Source organism: Pseudomyrmex gracilis, unplaced genomic scaffold (genome assembly GCF_002006095.1).
Source record: "Pseudomyrmex gracilis isolate BER0280 unplaced genomic scaffold, ASM200609v1 scaffold_3, whole genome shotgun sequence".
In the NCBI taxonomy this organism is placed as follows: Eukaryota; Metazoa; Arthropoda; class Insecta; order Hymenoptera; family Formicidae; genus Pseudomyrmex; species Pseudomyrmex gracilis.
This window is the reverse complement of record NW_018020587.1, coordinates 1,578,713-1,598,864: the sequence shown is the minus strand read 5'-3', so window position 1 is coordinate 1,598,864 and position 20,152 is coordinate 1,578,713. Positions and strand designations below refer to the sequence as shown.

Sequence of the window (20,152 nt, the reverse complement as noted above, 5' to 3'; positions counted from 1 at the left end):
TGAACGTCGTACCAGTCGAGAGACAGCAAATTGCTCGCGTATATAAACAAGAGAAAATTAAAACATGGGATTACAAACGCGTTAAAGCCACAGTTGAAGGCAAGAACTAACGCGAGCCGAGCTTTAAACTCTCTCTCTCTCTCTCTCTTTCTCTTTTTCCAACGAATAAATTCTCGATTCCTATTGGAATAAATTATCGGACTGTTAGACGCTCTTAAAAGCTCGGCACGAGAGAACTTCCGCCTGTAAATATCGGATACTGTGCGAGACGTTTTATTTTTTCCCTCGCCTTTCTTACTCTTGAAAACAAATTTCCAACTGTGCTTACGCATCAACCTCTTGTTTCCATCGGCAATCTAAAAATCCCGTTTACTGCGCGGCAGCGGAGGAGCGTGCGCGCCGCTGATTGCGCCGTTCTGTCTTTATCTCCCGTGCGGAAAACTTTTGCGAGGCGCGGCTGTTGAAAAGTTGTCAAACTAAATGCACGAGCGAGGTGTTAAAGAATAGAAGAAAGTGCCGTCGGGAGACAGAGAAAAAGAGATCGTTATTCTACGTGGAAATTGTCTTGAATCCCGACAGAACACATCATTATGCGAATAGCTGAACGACGAGGAACGTCTCGTCATTGGCGGATTTAAAACGCACTTGTTACTCGGCGCGCGTATTATATTTCATAATTTGATATTTATTCAAATTAGGTATATTCTCGGTTAGATTTCTATTAAAATGTACGATTTGTGAACGTTAATTGACGAATAATTAATTGTTTCGTCAATAAACGCGCATGTGATGTTGAATTCATCAAAATCCTTTCTCGCTCGACCGAACCATTCATCGTTCAAATATTATTAATGTTTCAATGTGACACACAAACGCTATTTTTCTTGATTTCGCCACTAATAACAAATGATTCGGTGGAAACTCGCGACATTTGCAGCGTAATAGATACGTTAACGTAGTAAATTATTCTGTCGCCAGTTACGACACGTTCGCGAACGCAATTTATGTAACAAATATATTTTTTGCGTTTAAATAAATAACCGCAATTTATTGTATTTCGAAAAAAATGCGTTAGCCATCCATTTGTAATTTCTCTTTAAAAAAAAAAATATATATATATGTAAAAAAATACACTCTAATGTAAAACAAACTGCTTACGTAGCGTCAAAAGACTTTTTCGCGCTAGTTACAACTCGACGCTTTAAAATCGACGCTCGAGATAAGTGACGCCGGCAGATTGAAGAGTTAACCGTCGCGTCAACTGCGGCATCGAGATAATATCGAAAACAAATCGTGAGAAAAAGACGATTCCGGAATACAAATTCGTGGGATTTCAAGGACGTAGGAGAGAGAACAAATCTTTCTTCGCGCAAAACAGGAGAGCTAATATACTGGCGAGAAGGTCGCAGCACGCGCCGCGCTTTTAACGCGGTTAAAGTACATATAAAACAACGAGCGCAAAACAAACGCGACGTTTATGCGACGTCATCGCGTCCATCAGGGCAATTAATTGACTCTCCAGTTTTTGATATCGGTCGGACAGACGCGTGTTTATTCTGGCGTTCCATTTTGACGAACGTCATTAATTTTTAACGGCCGCGCGCGCGGCTCGCGTCACGTTACATCTTTTCGGCACTTTGTTAAACGATAATTAAAATTAATTGAAACCCGGAGAGTATATCGAATTTGTGATCGGACGGTGGGAGAAAGAGCGCGAGTTTTATATCGCTCTCTTTTGCGTTTGCGGGCGCGCGACGTTAATTAAAAACAATAATAAAATATTTTCACAAAGGGAATGGTAACGACGCGCTCTCTGGCTTTTGATAAAAATATAATGAACAATGACGCGCAATTATCCCCGGTTCATTTACGTAACGCTGCTCATCCCCCAATTACTCCGCGCGTTCGCAAACTTTCGCAAATTATTTCGCATATAACGAAATAACATCGTAATTATGCGTAATGCGATAGCTGTTTTCATTACGTGTAATGCAATACATGCGCGACGGCTATCTCACTTCCGTTATCGTTATTATCAGGCCGGCTTCGTTGCTCGCTCTCCTAAAAGCGTCCCGGCATTTGCAAACCAAATTTACCGCAACGTGCATTAGGCCGGGATCGATTTAGACCAAAAATGCGGAATTCTTTTACTTCCAATTTTTCATTTCCGCAATAAACCGAATGACAATAACAATAATCGCTTTCTCGGAAAAGAGATTGAATAGAATATAAGTGTAATTAAAAACAAAAATTGATTCTTCGCTAACGCGATGGTTTCCAAAACGCGTAAAACACGGTAACATTTGTTGAGCTAAAATATAATAAACTCGCGATGTGTTTCTACACTGTTGCAATATAATAATGTGTTCTATTTGCAATTTCATTAGTTTTTTTCGCATTCTTTGAAGATAAAAAACATATATCACTGTGCAATTTTAATCACTATAAATCGTTCCGCACACATCACGCGCAAAGTTGCGAAGTTCCGCGGTTTTCGCTTGTCGTCTCCGCGCATCTTGAATGGATTGCGATGTTTCGATGTTTCGAGGCCCTTCCCGTAGAGCAACACATACAGCGCGCGAATTCGCATAAAAGCATCGAGTCGGCTTTCCATTAGTTTAATTACGAAGATAACGGAGGATAGTGTCGATGCCGCGTGTGTGTGTGTGTATATATATATATGTATATAGGAAAACGTGTTTTCGGAAACTGTATCCGCGAAACGGCAGCCATGAGGAAATTTCGCCGAGGAGAATGGAAACTCTCCGCCCTGTCGTTATCAATAGGGAGCGAACTCAATCGCGTTTTCGTGCCCTCGCGGCGATCGCGCTTAACATCCAATAATAACGAAAAGAAACAACAATCATCTATCTTCCGGAAATCCGATGCGCGCGATATTCAAACGGGAACTTGTAAGGTACTCTTGTGTCTCAGAAACTCAACCGTTCAAATCTAGCGGAAAATATCGTGTCGAAAGAAAAACTTTCGTCGGAGACACGTGCGTCATCTTTCAAAAATTCTCTTGTAACTCTTCTTTCCGAGTCGCAAACACGCGAGAAACGTGAAAATCGCGCGAGGAAAGATCGATCGGTTGCGAGAGGGATCTCATTTCCATAGAAATCGTGAATATGTACCTCCCCATTGCCGATGGAATATCTAATTAAAAAGCTGTACGCATTCGAAACGACTCGCGCTGCAAAATCGCGGGAAGAAGAGATGAGAGGGGCCGGCGTATTACTATCATATATTGGGAGAAATGGTCGCCTACCGGAAAGAGAGAGAAGGGAAGAGGAAAGAGGAAAAGCGGGCGAACGTTAACGTGAACGGTTACGACTGGAAATAGGACGGAAGGGGGTGGCCGCGCGCAGACCCATCTGAGAGAGCTAAAACGGTAGCCGGCTCGCTCTCCTCTCCTAACGCTCGTCTCTACGAAGCGAACAAAGCTCCGGGAGTTGCGGCCTACAAACGCGCCGCGCTGGAAGTGCCGCGGGAAAGAGCCCTAACAATGGTTATTGTTTCGGGAGGGCCGCGCGCTGTGTAACCGGGGCTAATAAAATAGGGAAGCCCATGCGTGCGCGGGCGGTCCGGTGTAGTGGAAGCAAACACACATGGGAGAGAAAACGGGGGCGCGGGAGATGCGGTCGAGAGTCAGGAATAAAAATCGGCAGGTAATGGGGAAAGAGTCAACGATGCGGCTAACGTCGAATCGGAACCGCGAGTTCGCCCTCGTCGTCGTTCCGATGCGCCAACCAAATGGCCGCTTATTGTGTACGTAACGTATATGTATGTATACGTCGTGACTATACCGTCACACGTGAGAGAGCTCTTTTCTACCGCGATGTTTATCGAGGAGCTTTTACGAGGCGCGTGGATAGTTAAGCGTTTTACTCGCCTCCCTCCTCATTTTCAGGCAGAGGGAAGGATTTTTCGTGACGGCGCAATTTATATTCGTGACAGTAATATTCCGGAATATATTACGAGTGAGAGAGAGAGAGAGAGTTCGGCTGTTACTTCGATGTTGTTTAAGTTTCGCGTGCGGAATAAATGATGATATCGATTTGCAGATGAACAATTACCGCGACACAGCTTTCTTTTTTTTTTACATTTTTCTCACAACAAACGTGAATATTTAACGTTTACGATATTCGAGACACGCGAAAAACTCTCGCGAAGTTCGTGTTATTAAAAAGCTTAGCGTTGTTGTTGGATAACATTCTCGTTCAGAAGAGTCGTCTGTTTACGAAGATAGGCGCTTCTCGGTCGAAATAAGAAAGTTTTGTATCTTCGCGCGCGAGAATTTCGGGAAGAAACGGAAAAGATGGATGGGCCGAGATACGTTGTTAGTCGCTTGAGCATTAAATTATCGAGACGCGAACAATGCTTGATCGATTGTGATGGATCCGCCCCTATTTAACTGACACTTGGCGCAAGCATATCATTATCTACCGTTTTCGCGCAGTTAAACGATATTTCGCATACAATTAAGAGTCGCTCGGTGAAGAGTGATCCGATGTTTTTTTTTTTTTTTTTTATCAGCGAGCGAACATTACCTTCATAAATCACAAAAGACAAAAAAAAATACACAAAAATATTACCGGAATATTAAATATTTATTTTAAAGCCGCGAAATAAATTGGCGCGTGACGGTGACACCCGCTGTAAGAATAACAATAAGCAAGCGGGGAGAGGGATATAAAAGGACGAACCGAGCCAACGTAACAGGAGATCCGTTCGAAGTTTATAAACTGAATATTATTGAGATACTAGCTGCCGGTAGCGGCGAAGCGCCATGACAGTGAGCGATGAGGTGCCGCGCGCCCTCCGCGCACAGTTTTCTCCGATTTTCTATTAAACGTCGATTTATTTATGGAATATTCGATGCGACGTGTCTCGCGACGGCGCGCCGCGGGAAGCTGAGCCAATGTGAAAAATTCAAATCAACTCCCCCTTCGTCGAAACATTCTCGAAGCGACTCATCCGCGAGTTCTTGTCAAATCGCGAAACGTGCAATGTACCTTTCCTCTTTCTTTGTTTCAACAATTAATTTAATCTTCACGATGAGAAAAATATCGCAAAGCCCTAAATACGAACTGTAATTAGATATTGTACGTGTAAAAGCAAAAGAAACACACGGAGAATCGGCAAACGCGCACACGTTTCGGGCGCTCGTCATTCTTGCCGGCGAAGATCCCCGGAGGACTCGTCGAATTTCGGGCAATATTGTCGATTGTTCCGATGTGTTTCGACGACAATAACCTGCTCGAGACGACAATAACGCGCTCCCGGGGGCAAAGGATCCCCCGATCGAGCATGCAGCGCAACGTGTCCGGCCCTAATTCCTCTGTTTGCGTATGCAAACGAGGAGACGAGGTCACCGATGGGGTTCCGCCGATATATTCATGCGCATTCCCATCCTCTTCGTTTTGTCGCGCACCTTCGTGTAGCGCGCGCTCGCGCGTGTGTACGTATTGTGAGTACGCGCGTACGATCAAGCTAAGCGGCGCGCGAGAACGGCACTTCGTTGCAATAAAAATCGTCATAACATCGAGGTAAATCAATGCGGAAGAATGCATCGAATATATATTGCACGCGTGAAAAACCTTGCAGACCATTCGACTTGATTGCCGCACGTCGGCCGGCAGCTTAACTTGTATCAACACGCGCGAACAACACACCGCGCGCGAGTTTCGCGGAAACAAAAGAACAGAAATAAAAGAACAAATAAGTAATTAAAACAAACGAGAATACGCGAAAGAAATTGTAGGAATTCGCGGTAGCGCGAGTTTGTTTATTACGGCCAGCTTTGTTTGTTAATCAGTTAACCGCGCGGATATTTCTTTCATTTCGCGGTAGAAAAAAAAATCAGAAATCGTATATATTTATTAATAAACAGAGCGGGGGTGTTACACAGGGAGTGAGAGAGAAAGAGAGAGAGAGAGTAAGAGACGGCGAACGGAACGGAACAAAACTCACCGCTCGGCACGGCTCTCCGCCGCGCGCGCGATGGAAATTAATTTGCCGCCGCTCTCCCCGCAACAATCAAATCGTTCTGAATTTGATACACGTGCGAGCGTTTTGCATCGCTCGCGCGATGCATGCGTCTGACAGGTGGGCGATGCGGTGCACGGGCGCAGGTGGAAATAATACGAATGACGTCAGAGCGCCTCGGGAGTTCGAGCGCGGGGCTGCAACACAGCGCCGCGCGCTGTATGCGGAATCAAGCGAGCTGCGATTTAACGCAAAGAAAATATACGAAACCAGGCGGATTCGAGCCCCGGCTCCGGCTTGGTGGCCTAGCACATTTACTGGGAACAGTTTCCTTTGTGTGAGGGCAACGCGCGCCCTTTGGGCGGCTGCGCGCGCTCACCGTCCGCGTATGAAAAGTCCTTCCGGTCGAACGGCCGGCGAAACCTGATCAAAGTAACGCGCGGAAAATCGATTTCCAACGTAATCTTCGCTGCGCGAAACATCAAGCGAGAGACCCCGCGGGCCCATCGAGCGCAGCTTCGAACGATAACGACGAGGAAAACACATATAACTATCCTGCATGCGATACCCCTCTGCACACATGTGTGCCAGGCATACCATCCAGTTAATGCAGTTAAATATCATCTTTCCATAAACGTTGTATTATCAAATATTGAAATGTAGTTTAATGATACAATTTGCCAATATTACACTCCCTTTCTTTCTATCTCGTGTATTAGAGCGAGTGTTCTTCCGTAATTTAGCGAGACCGATGATAAATACCGTTATATTGCTCTCTATTTAATCAGGAACGAGAGACTGATGTTAATATAATATAAATATTAATCAGACAAAAAAAAAAGATTAGAAGCGCGGAGATTTAACGGGAATAAGAAAATCTTCGGCGAAGAGGAGTTTCAGCTGCGCGCGAGAACACGGAGCCTGGAGGTCTCGCGTACCGGGCATTGTGTATTAAAATTAAGGGAATACATTAAGCGAGTTAATGTTATTCAGCTTTTTGTTCGCGCGCCGCTTTCATAGAAGCGGTTGCCGTCGCGCGGCAACTCTTTGCCCGGCGGCGCCTCCGAAAACGCCGGTCGGAGAAGGCCCTTTCTCTCCACCCTTTTCCGTGCACGGAGAATCTGCGCGCGCGTTCCCCCAGACACTTTCCACAACAAACTTCTTTGTCGCATCGTACGCATACGAAGAAGCTCTTACATGTTGTCGCGGGGAAATTAATCTTCAATAATTTTCCTAAATAATACCGCGCGGGGAGTTTCAGAGAATATATATTTTACAACATTGAAGTCCGAAGAACTTTTTCAAAACATATAATCGCGCGTATAAAAAAATATGATATATACTGCTTTTCAAACACGGCAAAGCCGGACTTCTCTTTGGGGAAAAGATTAAAAGAACGAAACACAAAAAAAAAAAAAATCTCGAAAATGGAATATTTCTCAAGTTAATTTCAAGCCCGTCCGAGACTTTTGTGCGATAATGGAAACAATATTTATGCCGGACTTACGAGTGAGGTAACTTTATATTCCACTTGGTTATCTTTCGCGCTGGAAATAGTTTAATTAACGTGAGAATAGCCACGGAAATAAGATACCGCGGAAAACACAATGGGGGCCCGGCTGACGAGAAGAGAAAGAACTGAGAATATAAACGCGAAGTGAGTAAGTAGGTAGGTATCCCGGGATTCTCTCAATCGCTAACTACCTGTCGTTGAAAGCACGCTTCGCCGAACCACTTGAAAAGTTCCTTCGTCTTACACTCGTAAGGGAAACAGAGAGCACGTCTTTTTTTTTCTTTTTTTTTAACAAACGACAAAGGTAAGTTACATAAGTATCCGACGTAATGAGATCTCACCTTTCGCGATTTCCCTCAGCGGCTGCACCCGAGACCTTCAATGCACTTATTTCGCCCTATATGTGTATACAGGGTGTCTGAAAAATTTCGACACAGCCAAAGTGTGAAAATAGACTTGATGAAAACAATATTTTTCAGATACCCTGTATGATATATAAAATAACTCGAATTTGTCTCACACCTTGCAATCCCGGAACGAAAGTTTTTTCCTCGCGCGAATTCCTCTTACTTTTTGTCTCGCTCCCTTCGCCCAAATAAACTCCAAAGAATAACAACGTTCATGCAAATCGTTTACGCATATGTGATGTATTTGCAAAGTGGCAAGGAAATAAATTTGGCGCAACAATACAAAATTTAGTAAACAGCGAGAATGCGATGTGGCGGCGGCGGCAAAAACAATGCAAGGAAGTGAGCAGTGAAATTCCGGAAAATTCGCGGTTGCACGTTTACAATGCTCGTGCGCACACGTGTAAAGGCCAAATGAAATTCAAGAATGCCGCACGCGGCCGGTTATTAGCTCGCTTTTCCGCCGTTTGGCAAATCGGAAATGTGTGAAAAGCGGAATCGACAAGCGCAATTCCGCAACACAGTCATCCGTAAGAGATTGTTCTTAGAATCGAGTTTTCAGTGTTTTTTATATATTCTGGAAAAGTAGTAGCTACATCAAGTAATTTATTTTATACTTCAAAATAGTAACATTTAATATTTCTCATCTCAAGTGTAAAAATTTCAGTTTGTTCGCCGCACAGATAGAACTCGACTTTAGCGATTTGGATCTCGATACTGTTTGTTTCTTTGAAAAAATATAATTCAAATCTTATTCGAACATTATAAATTTTCAATCACCTCTCTTACATCATAAATGCGATGTATCGTTTTCGCGCGGAGCCTCGTTCTAAGTAGCATAATGGAATGTTGATAGCCATGTTGTTACTCGCGTAGTGCTTTCAGAACGTGGAAAATCGTCGAGTAAATTAGACGCGCCGCGGCACAATCTCGGTTAGCCAATATACTGCGCGCGCCCACCCTTCGTCCTATCGTCGGAAGTATTCCGGGAGGAATTTTAATTAATATCTCGCGGCTTGTAGCGGCGCTCGCGCACACCGAGTACCTCTAACACACAGCGTGAGACTGCAGAAGCCAAAGGATCAGAAGGGCTGATACCCAATGCCCCAAAGACCCGCCCAGGGGTGATTTTGTATCAACGCTAAACCGTGCGCGATTGCTTCGTGACTCGGTGAAAAAAAAAAAGAAAAAAAAATAAGAGAAGCGAGCAAGCAATACAGTCTCTCTTCTAGACAAAAATGTTCGCGATCATTACTAAGTCCACCCGCGGCGACTTCGCCGAGAAAATGTTTGCAGAAAATACACCGATATACCGAGAAAAAAGATCTCAACGAGAGCCGCTGTCAGCGAACGAAAATTAGAACTGTCTTAGCGCGACATTTAAATTTCTCTGCGCTTTAAAATCTCGAGTCGAGATCACATCTTGATTCTATTATCGCTTTATCGCGAAATATCAATTTTGTTTTTTTCGTTTTTTCCCTTCACCGATGCCCGCCGGAATGGTGAATCGACTTACCTTTATTCCAAGCGTAGGCGTTAACATCCCGTAGTCCGTAATAGGTGGCAGCATAACAGGGGGTAGGTTTGCCATCATCATACTGTCTAAATTCTTCACACGTATTTTCCGCCGGTGTACTGAACACAGATCAATCTATCGTTTTTTTTTTTTTTTTTATTTAGACCTACCTGAAAAACACAAAAAACGGAAACATAAATATTAAAAAAAACTGTCTCTACCTCTTGATTGTTCTCTTAATCTAACGTTTCAATAAAAAAAAATATACGATCCGTTTTTTTTTTTTTTTTTGAAACTATAACTTAATTAAAATAATTTTATTGCCATGATATATGTATATACACTGCGGAATTCGTTAAAAAAACAATAATCGTGAAAGTTTCAAACGCGCGAACAATATTCGTCGGCGACCGCATTGACTGACGGAGCGCGTCAGGCTTCCGGTAAATCGCCGAAACGCCAATCGATTGTGGTATTACAAAGCGCCAGTGAAGGCTTCCGACAAAGGGTCGGAATAGTTTCGTATCCCAACTTTTCCATAACTCAGCAACGCAGCGCACACTGTTGACATTTCCGAACACAGTCTGAAACTCACGACAGAGCACGGGGGTTCCAAAGCGCAAAGCGAAAATTTTGTCCTACGACCCTGCGCTGTGTCTCATCTGAGAGTCTTGTGTGTATGTGCGTGTAGCTACGCTCCAATTATACAAACCACCCAATTACAAAATTAATCCATTAACCCCGGGCGGGATTTAGAAGGTTAGGCTTGTGCGCGCAGCGCACAACTAAGTTTACGCATTCGGATCGGATCGCGCGAAAGTCAACGAGTTGTGAGAAGATCGGGCGATTACGATTGCATTAGTTAATAAAACCGCGACTGCGAGCGCGGCTCGGAATTTCGGGATTGATTACCCCGAGATTCGAGAATGCACCGACGATTCGATATGTAAAAGGGTACGATCGATTGAATTACTCACGGGATGTGAATATATTGCGACGTTCGCGTACGTTCGTGCATCGAAATTCAATTTTAATTCTAATTCCGACGTGCGCAATATAAAGAGTGCCAATCTTTTTCTCTCGTCAAATAAAATAACACGACGAAAAAAACAATATAATTAGAAATAATAACTAGAATGTCGAAACTGATGCGAAATACACTTTCGACTGTCTAACAAATGGAAATAATGTCCACAGAATGCGCTACATCAGCCCAAAAAAACGTATTTTGTTATTTAAAAAAATCTTTTTCCACAAAGACAAGTTTACAAGTTTAATTTCGAGTTTTTTGTAAAATTCACACACACGCGCGAGTAAGTTTTTTTTTTTTAAATATCAACTAAATATTTTTCTGTGTACAATTCGTCGCTTTTTTAATAAGATACCGCTGACGTGAAAAAAAAAAAATGTAAGTAAACATTCTGAAATTGATCGCCGGTACATCGCGCGCACTTCCCCGTTCGATATACACGTGGCGTCTGCACGTTTTGCCACGTTCGCGCATCCGTTGCGATGTACTAACCCTCGACGTAAAGTGTGTGTGAAGGTGATCCGCGACGAGAATATCGTTTCGGCGTGGGATCTTCGATCCCATGACGTGAAACAGTCACGTATCGCGTCGCGCTCTGAGCCGGTCTAAGTGCTCTTCAATTACGCGGCGACGCGCAGGCAATTATGAGCGTAATCCTTTAAGATTTACATGGAAGACACGCCCGCCGTGGCGCAGGCAGTAGGTTCTCGGGTCGTAGAATCGAGCTGGCGAAGGACGTGACGGGGGAGAAGAGGAGCACACTTCCGGTATACGGCGCCGTGGAAACATGGCGTTCGCGGAAGTAGAGATTTCGCGAGGGATCTTACCGCGGATTTGCCCGTTAAGCCGCCTCGGATCGTGCTGTTACGGGCGCGATCTCATCTCTATTTCTATCTCTCTTATACTCTTTCCTCGGGCACTCTTCTCCTTCGCCAAGAGAGATCTCGCCACGAGAGAGAAAGAGAGAGAGAGAGAGAGAGCCACGTAACACCAATCTAAGTTTTGAAGTGTCTTTTTTTCTCTCTCTCTCTCTTTTTCGTTTGCATCGTCTCCATTCCGTAATATCTCGCATTCGCACTTCACGACTTTCTTACGCCGTTTTCTCGCTGCAGCTTGACGTCCGCAGCGAGACATTACTCATTCGCGGGAGTGCAACGAGTTGCCAAACTCGCCAAGAGAGAAAGAAAGAGAGAGAGAGAGAGTGACCGTAAACAATAGAGAAAACGATACGCCATTGTGTTGAAATGAGACGCGCACTCACTTATCCGGCACGCGTGCGCAAATCTCGTATTAATCATGCGAAATAAAGCGCGTACATACGGTCGCGTTCCAAGTAGATGGCATCTCATTTGTGTTTTTTTAATTCTGCCTCACTTAATTCGCAATCATCATATGAGACATCGGTGTTACACACGAGTCGATAGAACGATCGTGCAAAGTGAGGAGAAAAAGATCCCCCGCGATTCTCTCGCAAGATACATTCAGAAATTCTTCAAAAATTCGCCAAGTGTCTCGGTACTGTGCGAACGACTCGTGAAATATTCAGATTTTCTCCGTCGGGAGACGCCGAAGAACTCGAGGGTTAAACGCGCGCGCGCGCGCGCGAAATCGAGGCCGTCCCCGTTTCAATGAACACAGGGAAACAACGGGACACGGCAAACGCGAGGATGGCGCGGAGAGCGATCGAGCGCGTAATAAATTACCACAACGATCGGCGGGGAATATGAGAGGGGAACGTGCACTTTAATGCACCCGCGAGATCTCTCCGGTGTATCTATTGTGCAACAGCCAGTATAGGGAAATCGAAATGCGTCTGGTGGCCGTTTCCTCCCCTACCATTCTCCTCATCCCGCGCACCAACCCTCTCGCGCCGACCCTATGCTCGTGCTTTTTTCTCAACGGCCCCTGGATATTTTATTCAGCGGCACTCCGCTACTCTCGCGCGCCGTTTGATATTGCAGTCTCATTGCATAAAATCCAAGGCCCTTGCATAAAACAGCCTTCCGCGCCATCCCAACTCTTCCGCGCGCGCGCGCGCGCGAGCATCCCTCGGAACATCCCTCGGAACACGGAGACGACCTATGCGGCGGCGAAGAGAACGGAAAGATTCTCGCGATCGAAATCACGGAATTTTCTAAATGCAATTTCCGACGAAACGCGTCGGGGCTCATTAACGTTCCGAGTGCATTAGAGCGCTTGAGAGAATAAGTCCAGTCTCTGAAAGAATTCTCACTCTTGTGCAATTTCTTCAAATAGTAATGTAACATTACCTTGTTGTTATCAAGTTGTCAAAATATTTTTTCCTTGTGAATCCTCTCCGCGCGAGTGTAATATTTTTTATCCACGAGTGTATCTTAATGCTCGTGTAGCGTTGTGTACATCTATTGCGTATATATTTCCGTATCGTACCTACATTTTTCTACTTTTCTATTTTCAGCAGAGATGCGTCTCTCACATTCTCTCAAACACGGGAGAAACATGCAGATACGAAACGAGAATATGCAATAAAATGTGCATATAAAATACACACATATACACACGAACGCCATACGCATATCTTTAGAAAATGCAATTCAGTTATATTTCGCGATCGTATAATCGAATTGCAACGCGTATATAACTTTGGTCACGCCCAGTTAAGAGTTAACGCGTGTATGGGTATATATCGCCGCGTACACTTTTCGGTGAATTTTTTTTTCGCGGCGTGAATACCGAGCGGAAATATGTGGCGTATGTGCGTGACCGTCCCGCGGGGGATAAAGCGAATTTTGAAAAATAGTTCGCACACAATTCCCCCCTCTCGTCCCATACGCGTGCGCGAGCTTACAAAATCCGAAATATCGGATGCGTTGTGTTTGCGGGTGTTCTCACTCTCTATGTATTTCGCGGAGATCGTTTTACAATACCGCATCTCGAATATTTGTTAAATAAATACGAGAAAAGTATTCGTTGATATTCGAGATAACAACCAAAAAAAAAAAAAAAAAAAAACTACAGATTATAACCTGCAGACCTACAAGATAATGGATTATGTTCGACGTTGTGTTCATCGCGAATAATATTAACGCGCAGAAACGCAACAATGATTACCGCAAATTGATAATATCGCCGATCGCAATATCGTATCGTAATAATAGAAAAGAGAGGAGAAGGGGGTGCAATAATTAATGATAATACATGTTGACGTTCACCCAATTAAATATGCTTTTTCTACCTAATTAATTACCACGCGCAATTGTGTGTGTGTGGCGTGTATACGCGCGCGCGGCGCTGTACAAATTTCTACGTTGCATACAATTACAACGATGTAGAAATCGAGCCACGTAATATGGTAACAACAGAAATTGCCGATCGTATTCTTCAGCAAAATCTTTCCAATATATCTTTATGTCGTATCATCTCGGGCGTAGCAGCTCATCGCGCGGGAGTGCAGTGATAAAACACGTTATCTCTATAATAGCAAGATATACGATGTGTCCCTTCGTAGGAAAAATGTAGCGCGTAAAAATGAAAAAAAAAAGTGAGGAACAAAGAGAGAGAAAGAGAGAGAGAGAGAGAGAACTTTATACGCGAGTGCGCTTGACTTCAACGCAAAAACTTGATTAATAAAAAAAAAAAACAATAATAATAAATAGCGTAATATCAACACTTGGATTTTGTAATTTTGATATCGCAAATGTGTCCCGCAAGTAGAGTCGTTCTATTTTCTTTCTCGTGTTAAAAACAAAGGAGCGTAAATTTAAAAAAACAAATAACATTCTACACAACGTTTCTTACACAGAGCGATCGATCTTCTCGAAAAGTCGGCCGCAAAAATATCGCAAAAAAAAGTCGTCCACACACTGCAATTGTCAATTTGGATTAGGATAGTCGTTCGGCGATGTATATGCTCGGGCGGTATTACGAGATTCCGCGAGCACACACATCGAATTCGAAGCCTTGACACCGACCATAAACCGCGACACTCATCATCGGGGATCACAACCTTTAATCCGAATCGATCCTACGTCAATAGGCGTGCTAGACTATATGTGGGCTCACACGAGCAACTTTTTTTTTTTTTTTTTTTATGAATCTGGCCCGAATTAAATCGAAAGGATTAAAGTCCGACGGATTGAGTGTGTTCTCTCCCGACGAGGGATTCGATCTTTCGTTGCGCGATATAACGGGACTTTGATAAATTAAATCCGTTTCACAATTCATCTGTTAATTAGCGATTTAAAGTCTGCCGAAATAAAGAATTTAATCCTTTTAAATCTCGATAATTTAATATTGCTCTAAATTATTATTAATTTTCTTTTTTTTTTTTTTACCTCTTTAATTCGTCGCTATTATGTAATTGACGTCATATAGTACATTTGAAAGAGAGAGAGAAATGTCAGATTGGATCAGCTGGTAAATACACATCATTATCCGCTTTACGTAAATTTTTGTTTTGAAAAAAAAATTCGAGAATCTTTAATATGCGCAACGATCGCAAATAAGTCGAAAAATATTGGCTTGTTTGCGCGAGAGCAAACTCTTCCTTTCTCTCTCTTTCTCTCTTTCCATCAACGACGCAATATGGCAGCACTCGCTTCCGAGTGCATATTATGCGCGGACGAGAAACGCGCGCATTCCGGAAACGGCAAGGCTCAAAGCGACAATTGCACGCGTTATTTCGCATTAATACCGGATAAAGCAGCTGTGACAATGTCCACCACCGTGCCCCGATCCCTTTCCGGCGATCCTTCATTTCTCTCTTGTTCCTCTCGTATGTGCGCGACCTTCTCCTGTGTTTATCCCGCTTTCTCTCTCTCTCTCTCTTTATCCCGTTCTACCTTTTATCGCCCGTTTCTCCCTCCGGCCACGCTCGTTTTCTCTTCGCCCTCGTTCAATTTGCTGCGCGCCTCTCTTTGCCATCGTTCTGTGCTCGTTGCGCGCGCCAACACTTTTCCCGTCGCTACGGGTTTACGTTTGATTAATTCTGGTGTTCACCTACAGCTAATTTTCGGTGCCGTTTAACTGTTTTGTCAAGAAACACATGCATGTATACGCAATATACACAAATAAACACAACATATCGATCTTACATATAAATTGTATATTCTATTTCCTTTCACTTTATAACCATTTTTTTTTTCGAAATTTAAATCTATAAAATTTATATAAATTTTTTTCTTCAACGCACGTATAACTTTTATATCTTATATTTCCAGAGACGCGTTTTTACAACAAACAAAAGAGCGACAAATCGCCTTTGATCGCAAGCGGGAAGAGAAGACACACGTGCCGGCGGCTTTATAGAAGTGGACGTGAACATAAAAGTGTCACACGCGTTAAGTCGAGGGTTCGCATCGAGAGCGTCAAGAGACGGGGGCGTGTAGTAACGCGCGCGCGCGCGCGTTATTTCGTGAGAGTTGCGAAACGCGCCGTTTTGTGAGCGCCGATGACAAATTGAACATGTCGCAAGCTTTTTTTCGGGAAGAGAGAATTTTTGGAAAAATTCGGTTCTCTCTTTTTCTTCGCCGCGTTACTCGACACGATGACGTATTATCGGCATAAGCTTCCGCGACGCTTCGTTTTTCCGATGCGCAAAAATATCGCGTTGTCGTCGTCGTCTTTCGCGCGTCGGCTCGACGTCGCGCATAAACTCTCCGAGCAACACGAAAATCGATTTCCCGTTTCCGCAATTTATTTATTCCAAATTTCCGAGAGCTCGAAGCGGCGCCCGCGTTTAACTTCGAATATATTTTGAGTTAATTCAATTCAGCTGTCAGCGTCGCAATAATGCTCTTTCCCAACGCGCGCTCGTATATACCTCTCTCTCTCTCTCCTCTTCGTCCCGTGCGTTCTGTAAAAAGCAAAGCCCTTTACAAAGGCGGTGAGTGCCGAAAGTACAACGAGGAACGGAAGCAGCATCAATTGTGATGAAGAGAAAGAGAGAACTAGAGCGGAAGGGGGGGAGGGGGTTCTTGTCAGCACGATCGGAGATGACGCGTGTTTTCAATTATTTCACGATCGAGGAGGGTGTCGAAAAGCGACTGAGAGAGCCGTCAGAATGTCGAGGCAATTTACATTTTTAGCCAATATTCGGGTCGTTCCAACGGTTTTCAATCCACCGTAACACACCTCCGCTCGTTTTCCTGCACATCATCCGACTCTGTCTCTCTTTTGTTGATCACTTACTTCGCGCGAAACGGCGATTTAACGTCGTTTCGAAGTTAGCGTTACCTGTTGCCGGAAACGATAATGGCACGGCATTGATTGAACGGCGTTAAGATTCTACGTCAGGTTGTTCTGTGTCGTTCGATTTAAAAATTTGATGAAAATTTTATCCTCGATATAAAGTTTTTCTTTTATTGGCGTTCTTCTGATTATTAGCGTGTACGTTTTAAAAAATTCGGGGAAAACGCGAATTTCATCCGCTCATAATCCGCCGAGCGTTTCCTCGGCAATTGAGAAGAAAAGGAGGGCACGTACCTACAGGGGGAGAAAGAGAAGGAGAAAGGGAAGGAGAGAAGCCTGGAGAGAAACCTCTCGCTTCCTACCAGATATTCCCAGAGGAGCGTCGGGAACTGAAGTTAGGCACGGATCGTTAATTTCGCTATGAATATGCTGGGTTACGACACAGTTGCAGTCTTACTTAGCCGATATCCTCTAGCTATCGTCTTCTGGCTGTTTTGACTATATGAGTTTATCGAGCAACTATCTAAGAACATTATGGTTCATCTGTTACGCGCGTAAATTCGCCGCGCGCAAACAAATCCCATTCGTTTGCGAGGCAGTTTTTGATATTTATCACGTGTAAGAAGACATTTTTGTGCTTTTAACGGACGTACACATTCTCTCTCTTTCTCTTCTCTCTCGTTATTATTACACGAATGCAAACGATCACAAGAAGAGTAAATTCCGTTTAAATCATTAACGTCGCTCGTGGAGGTTATCTTAATTCTAGGAAATTCGCGAATTGTCAGGCAATCTCCTAGCCTTCCATTATCGCGTAGCCGGGGAGCCATTATAACGATTGTCACCGCACGATAACGTCGACAAAGCGACCGGTTCTCGGTTTCCTCTGGGTAAAATGCGCGCTCGCGTAGAAACGCATTAGCGAATGCTAATGTACTCGCAATCAAAGTAATCGACGTCGACAGACAGGTCGGTGTTTCGCGCGATTATCGGACGTATACGCGCGCGCGTGCACGTACTCGCGGAAAACCTGCGAATCCCCGGGCAACAGGTTCCGCGCGCCGCGCCGGTCCGCCGCTGCAACACGCGCTGCAACCGCGGCCCCGAATTGAATTCCGACCAGATTGTAAATGCGATTGCAGCGAGGTATTGCACGCCGGCACGCGCGCGTTACGACATTAAAGCGCCATCCGGCGTCATCGCGGATAATCGATCGCTGCGTTGTTTCGCGAGGGACGCGAGCAACTGGTCTACAAGCTGCTGCTGCTGCTGCCGCAGAATCAGCGCCTGCACACACACACACGCGACGAGACACGCGTCTACCACAAGCACAATAATGTGCTTTTTACGCTACTTTCACGCTTTACGCTTGACTCGCGCGACACACCTACGGTGTTCATATAAAACGAGGCGTGTAACGCGATACGCGTGTCGCAAGTAGATATCTTTGATACGTGAGAATAATTGTTTACGCGAAGAAGTCGCTTGTTTTGGTATCGTAAATAAACATCACAAGGCACTTAATTTTTGTTTTTAAATTACCTTAATTTTACACGCACAAAAGAATGAGAACTGATATACTTCTATGCTCAAGAAGAGAACGAGATGTTTATTTTTCTTTGTGAGAAACAATATAAAAAATATTGCTGTTTCTAAGCAAAGAAAAATAACATTCCGTCCTCTGACCTTTAAGAGTCAAAAGAACGAAAGCTGAACGAAATTGTCGAGAAAACGTTTCTAAACAACGAATTCTTTGAGAGTGGAATCCGTGGAATGGAATGCGTTACGCGATTCTTAAACGGCGCCGAATAAACTAGTGCGTCTTCCGTCAGCTAAAAAGAGAGAGAGAGAGAGAGAGAGAGAGAGAAGCCATCGTGTAAAAGCGCACGTGGATTTATAACGTAATAAATTGCGGTTCGTTAAACAGTTAATGGAGTTCGTCTAGCGGCACCCCCGCCGTCGATGGAATTACGAAGAGACGATGGGGCGGCAGCTTTTCCCTTACACGCGGCACGCTTCGCGAATTATTATCGACAGGTTAATCCTTTGCTTGCGAACAACCGCGAAGAATATGCCCCGCGGTTATTGAGCAGGGAACACGAAACGTGAAAACTGATGTTTACACCTACCTATATAGTTGCCTCGTAAACCGGCGAGTAAACACAGCGATTCACACGTTTACAGACCCAGATACATGTATTTATTTAAAAAAGACGCAAGTGTTAAAATATATTCGACATCGGAACATACACAAAAAACGAAAAATACTAATTGCACAACATTTCAAAACTTGAGAAAGAAAGAGAGAGAGAGAGAAAGAGAATAACTTCGAATATTTCAACATTTCTCTGCATTTCGCGCGTTTGAGAGGATTACGCTGTAATAAAACAATTTGACCTCATATATCCGGAAGAAAAAATGTCCGTAGCTCCTAGGTAATAAACCGTAAAAATATCTCGTTCTACCTGCTCGCGCAGGACGAAAGAGTGCCCGAGGGGCATACATGCATACACTCCCGTCCTCTCGTTGTTTGAGAGCGAAGTGCGAGAACAGGATGTTTTTAATAATTCGCCGCGTGGAAACGCGTGGCCGCGCAGCGATTTAATATCGGCTCGGAAAGACAACGTCGTCGGAACGGCTTTATGAGGCGCAAGCTTAATTACCTTCGGCATCTCGCGCGCACAAGCCAGCCCCCGCAGAAATTCGCTATCTTTCTGGCGCAGAGAGAGCTCCCCGGTCTCTTTCTGGTTTCCCGCCCCCTCTTTCCCTCTGCCCCCACGTCACTTTGCGTGTACACGTGTATATATATATCTTTGTGCCACACGTACATCCCGCTCAATATGTCTTAGTCTCTCGCCGCAGCCTCAAAACATAATTAAAATTTTCTAATTAAGAATTTCGATAAGGAAGCGCGGGCGCTCGCTTCTATATCCCGCAAAAGAGAAGGCTTTGCCTTGTCAGGACCTGGTCTTCCCTTCTTCCTCTTCTTCGTCCCATCATCCCCATCATCCTTCGTTCGCGACCCTCGTTTGCCCTTGCCTTCGCCTCGTTTAATATCGGAGCCGCCCTGATGCACCCTCCGCGTTTACCGAATTAACGAATCCCCGGATTGCCGCGCGCTCAAAGGCGGTTCTGCATCCTTTCATTCTTCCCGAAACTATCCTGACCTTCTCTCGACGGCATACATACATATATATATCGTGTATGCAACCGAAAGTCGATATCCCCGGCGTTTGAGTCGAGCTGCGAGATGCTAGCTTTACGATAAACATCGTAAAACACATATGATTTCCGTTAAGATACTAGCGATTAAATAGAAATGTTCGTAAAAGATGCATCGTTCGTTCGAGATGCGATCGCAAACGTGTTCCGAACGGAAATTTCTAGACCGGTGCGAAACTATGCGTTTTGCTGTTGCTGGCGCAGCAACGTCGAAAATCGCGCACCATCGTACGTCAGACGTGTATGTGTATATCAAGACGAAATTTCGAATGTACGAAACTGACGGGATAATCAAAGTACGAGATATC

At 44.3% G+C, this 20,152-nt stretch overlaps 1 protein-coding gene across 5 annotated transcripts in view; it reads right to left on the bottom strand.

Moving 5' to 3' along the window:
- Positions 1 to 20,152, bottom strand: part of LOC109855181 (polypyrimidine tract-binding protein 1) — a 353,785-nt gene that overhangs the window by 210,723 nt on the left and 122,910 nt on the right. For 4 of the 5 annotated variants that reach the window (XM_020429095.1, XM_020429104.1, XM_020429112.1 and 1 more), the window contains exon 2: positions 9,425 to 9,594. The exons of the other annotated variant lie outside the window; for it this stretch is intronic. In XM_020429095.1, coding sequence (XP_020284684.1) covers positions 9,425 to 9,505 — 81 coding nt within the window. In that variant the 5' untranslated portion in view covers positions 9,506 to 9,594. The remainder of the gene's footprint in view (positions 1 to 9,424; positions 9,595 to 20,152) is intronic. 5 annotated transcript variants of the gene reach the window in all.